The sequence below is a fragment of the Hippocampus zosterae genome, chromosome 10 (genome assembly GCF_025434085.1).
Source record: "Hippocampus zosterae strain Florida chromosome 10, ASM2543408v3, whole genome shotgun sequence".
NCBI classification, from domain to species: domain Eukaryota; kingdom Metazoa; phylum Chordata; class Actinopteri; order Syngnathiformes; family Syngnathidae; genus Hippocampus; species Hippocampus zosterae.
In genome coordinates this window covers 10,263,082-10,267,365 of record NC_067460.1, presented here as the reverse complement: position 1 = coordinate 10,267,365, position 4,284 = coordinate 10,263,082, and the positions used below count along the sequence as shown (strand labels likewise).

General features: G+C 44.6%; 1 protein-coding gene across 2 annotated transcripts; it reads left to right on the top strand.

Annotated features, from left to right (window-relative positions):
- The first annotated feature begins 1,109 nt into the window (after positions 1 to 1,109).
- On the top strand, positions 1,110 to 3,716 carry sertad3 (SERTA domain containing 3). 2 transcript variants are annotated; one of them, XM_052078063.1, is made up of 2 exons: positions 1,110 to 1,270; positions 2,440 to 3,716. In XM_052078063.1, the coding sequence occupies exon 2, from the start codon at positions 2,447 to 2,449 to the stop codon at positions 3,290 to 3,292; it is 846 nt and encodes a 281-aa protein (XP_051934023.1). In that variant the 5' UTR covers positions 1,110 to 1,270; positions 2,440 to 2,446; the 3' UTR covers positions 3,293 to 3,716. The 2 variants fall into 2 exon arrangements, with proteins under 2 accessions (XP_051934023.1, XP_051934024.1); XM_052078064.1 differs by having other exon boundaries at positions 1,133 to 1,907.
- The last annotated feature ends 568 nt before the right edge of the window (positions 3,717 to 4,284 follow it).

Genomic DNA, 4,284 nt, shown 5'->3' with positions numbered 1-4,284 from the left:
TATCATACTGCAGCTGTTTTGTTTTTTAAGTCCTTTGTCAAGTAACATGTCATTGTCCCTTCCTTTACTGCAGGAAAATAAAGGGGACAGCACGATTCCATTATTTACTTGGAAAAAAAAGTATTTTATTGCTTAAGTCAACTGTTATCATATACAATAAGCAATAAATCATGAGATAACCATTTGACCCACAATGGGGAAATTTACACACACAATTTGGTGGAATGGTCCATATGCTTTTATTTTACCATTATAATAAGTGATTTTTAATTATGGTAAATTGACTTCATATTTCAATAGAGTTATAGGTATAGAATGCCTCCTCGCCCATAAATATGAAATTAAACAACCATGTGACCTGACTATTTCTGAAAATGTGTCTGATTGGGCCATTCTGATCTCCGCCCGACTGTGACATCATAGGTCATTTATTTACATGGCCCCTCCTACATCCCGAATTTCTTCACCTTGACTTGGCAGCAAAGTTCAAGAATGGTAGTAACATCTTCGAGGCATTTGAACTAAAATGTGTCAGAGCCATCTGGGTCGGAGTTGCTCTGAAAATGTGGAAGGAAAAAAATAACATGCGTCCTCTTCAGAGGACCTACCAGCAATCCAGATTATAAACAGTTCCCGGTGTTTCAAAACTCACTTTCGGGGCCATAAATCCGTGCGTAATTTCCGTTAGTCACGTACGAGTCGCTCAAATGAGTCTGTAACGTTTTATTTCGTCAAACTGTGATATAAATGTCACACTTGTAACAGCTAAACGCGCCGTTAATATTTTATCATGGAGTTACGTGCGTTAGAGCTTAATTTAACTGTTGGGACATGTTACGCAACTCCCGCCAAGTGAAAAAACACGCTCAGAAAGAATGGAGGCGATGCATTTCCAGGAGTCGCTGTCGGACTCGTATACCTTCAAAATAAAAACTGACCGTTTGTCAGAGTTCACAACGAACCTACTACGATCCCATTACAAAAATAAGGATCCATCTTATAACTGATCAGAATTTTTTTATTAGTGATTACATATTGCATAACTGATGATAAACGTGGTTTAAATCGTTTAAAGGTGCCCAAGTTTATTTTGAAATCCCATTGATGTCTAACATACGTCAGGGAGTTGGCTCACTGATTGGCTGACCAAGTTTCATGTGGCAGAAAGGTCGAACGAGTGGATTTTTAAAATTTACAATAGTCAACTCTTTTCGGCATTATTTTTTACGGCAACGGCGTGACTTCGTCTTAACTTCAAACCTTATTCCAGGTAAGCGATGGTGACAATTGAACATTAAATGCTTAATTTCCCGTCATCTTGTAAAGAAGACTTGTGCCCCCCCTCCTCCTCCCCGGCCAACGTGTTGAAATCCGGAAAAAAAATCCTAACCGGTTATTCATAGTTATTAATGTGTTACGGTGAATTGAAACACACAACTAAACGCCTTAATTTCGCTTTAAATGATACTTTGTTGCGGCGTAGCCGGTAAAAGTCTCGTCTCATCGGTGATGTCATCGTGTTGGAATTATGGCAACTCAACGTGCGTTAAAACACGCCAGTTAATCAAACACAAAGATAGAAAATCACGAACCCTGTCCGTATTTTGCCACTCTTGGCGCTGATTGTTTTGCGATCCCTTTGAACTCTGAAGTGAGGCTTTTTTGTACCTTAAAAACGGCCACCGAATGCCTGTCGTAGTGAAACAACGTTACCCATGATGCACCTTGCAACCACCAGCCCTTTTTTTCTTAAATCGCAGGCGGGAGAACAGGCAAGCAAGAAAATGTTGGGAGCATTTAAACTTTAAACGCTGGCGTCTTCATTTTTTACGAGGCGAGGAAAAGAGGGCAATTGAGCACTTTTTTTAACGTTAACTCAGAAGTCGGCGCCGGAAGAGAAGCAACAGGTCAGTTTTTGATCTTTTTGTGGCGTTCTTACTTTTCCAGACGTCTCGCTTTTGAATTATCCGTTGATGAGTGAGCTACCTAAGCAGGCGTTTTTATTCCTCTTGTTGTCTTTGTACTATTTACCTAATACTGTACTCGCACTCCCGTGACGTCATTTAGACAAAACACGGATCCCTCCCTCCCCCCGCCGGTTATAACTGTTAATTTTTCCACATACGCACTTTTTTTATGTTCTAGCCACCGACAAACGATTCAAATTCACGATTTAATCCACAATGACGCTCAAACTATAATCAGGGATGTTTTTAGCGGAGTGGGGGCTAGTTAGCCACGTTAGCATTCGCACCAGATCTTGCAATGCGTTTGTGATACATGTCGCACAGCGATGTCTACAAGATTGCTTTCACTTAAATGTGAAATTTCATTTATGTTAATAAAACTGAGTTGGTTTTGATTTTAAACTGTGGATGTTTTGGACTGCCATCCCGAAAGTGGAAAATACGGTTTACAGTGGTATGTGTCTTTTTGCAGTGTGAAGATGATCATGAAGACGCACAAGCGCAAGCTCCAGCCGGAGTCCTCCGATGAGTGTCCTGGTGGCAGCTGCAGCGGCGCTCTGGCGTGGGAGAGTCAGCGCCAGTTTGTGTTTAGCGTCTCCCTGCACAAGTACCAGCTGGACCAGGAGTTGCCGGAACCCAGCCTGCGGCGGTCTGTCCTCATCAGCAACACCCTACGGCAGGTAGAAGCTTGTCGGGTGCCTTCTCACGAACGGGTGCCTCCCTCACTCATGCATGCACCGCATGAGCAAATGAGAGCCACCGGGGTGCAGGACCTGCCGTCACCTGCCAAATTCCAGCGAGTGGCATCCAGTCGCGCGTCGTTTGAAGAAGTGGAGGATTGGAGCTCCCTCTCCGCCGACCCCGATTTTACCATTTCGCCCGCCGTTTCGTCCATCCTCACCGGCCTAGACTCTAACCTTGATGCGAGCGCGCCGCTCCCGCAGTTGCCCTCCCCGCGGGCAGCCCTCAGATCCCTGGAGAACCTGCAGACCTGCTCTGACGCCGGCGGCTTCTGGCTGAGGCAGCAGGTCCGAGGGGCTCACAGCCAGGAACTGATGGAGTGGGAGGCCGGCATGGAGGCAGCGCGCTCCAGCTACTTAACGGACATTACAGCTGAGGATATGTTCCAGGACATAGACACGTCACAGCTGGAAAGGGACATGGGGATCCTGGGCCTGAGGGGTGATGGGTGCCCCCCAGCGGAGGACCTCCCGTATCACAGCGCCAAGGGCCTGCCGTCCTTCTCGTCCTTCAGTTCACCACCGACTTCATTCAGGGACGGATTGGATCTGGAGCACCTGGTGACCATGCTTGTGGAGTCCTGAGTGGGAAATCAGAGTGTCGGATTTTAACTGATGCTGCCAAGCAGTAGAAAGCCATTTGAGCGTTTATACCATATTCTTGATATCAACTCGTAGTATCCTCTTTGTCCTCACTAGTAAGACATTTCGGCCTCTGGTGGAATAACTGGCTTTCTACAGTTGTAATGAATAACCCCCGCCCCCACTCTTTGATGATACTCGGAGATGTTACTATTGAACCCCAAACAAAATGTCCACAACTTGACAAGGGTATGCTAGCGGTACAGTATAGCGAGCCAAAATTTGCTCGACACCCACCCCAAAAGGTTTGTAATTGCCTCTTGATACCACAAGACGGCGGGCGGCAAAGCACTTTTTTTTAACTACAAGACCAACTGAAGCTCCTTGCCTCAGCTCAATGTGGTTGCTTAACGTGAAAATGCCACAAGATGGCACCAAAGCAACACTTACTTTACCAATCATGGGTTTCCTGTTTAACTTGTGACATAAAACTGTTAGTTAACCTCTCGTAGTGTGCACGACGACGGCACAGTTGTCTTTCTAGTAATGCAGTTGCTGAAATGTCCCAAAATAGTAGAAATTGTTTTTAATAGTAAGTTAGTTATCTGACCCTTGCACTGAATTGTCTTGTAAGGACAAAGAGCGTACTTGTACGTTAAAGGTCAATATGGAATAAATGCTCAGAGGGCTTCCCATCAAAGCAATGAACCTCTGGACAATGAAGCAACTTTATGAATCCGTTACCATACGTAGTTGAGCTGGTAGCCATTAAGTGTCTTAAAATGTGTGGAATCTTCCGTGAAGAAAAGTTTCGCCTCATATTTATCAAGCAGTTACCATTAACATGTCTTCTACTTTTTGGTCCATATTTCTTATATTTCATATTTACAAGAGTTCCAGTCAAGCCTCTGACTGCCGTTCCGTTGTCAGCCCGAATGCACTTTTTTTTTAAAGAAGTGGGGGGGTATATTCATCAGGGTTTTTATTAGTCCTTT

Bases quoted from the DNA above. Each gene is read 5' to 3' on its own strand.
- sertad3 (XM_052078063.1), top strand. From the start codon at position 2,447: ATGATCATGAAGACGCACAAGCGCAAGCTCCAGCCGGAGTCCTCCGAT.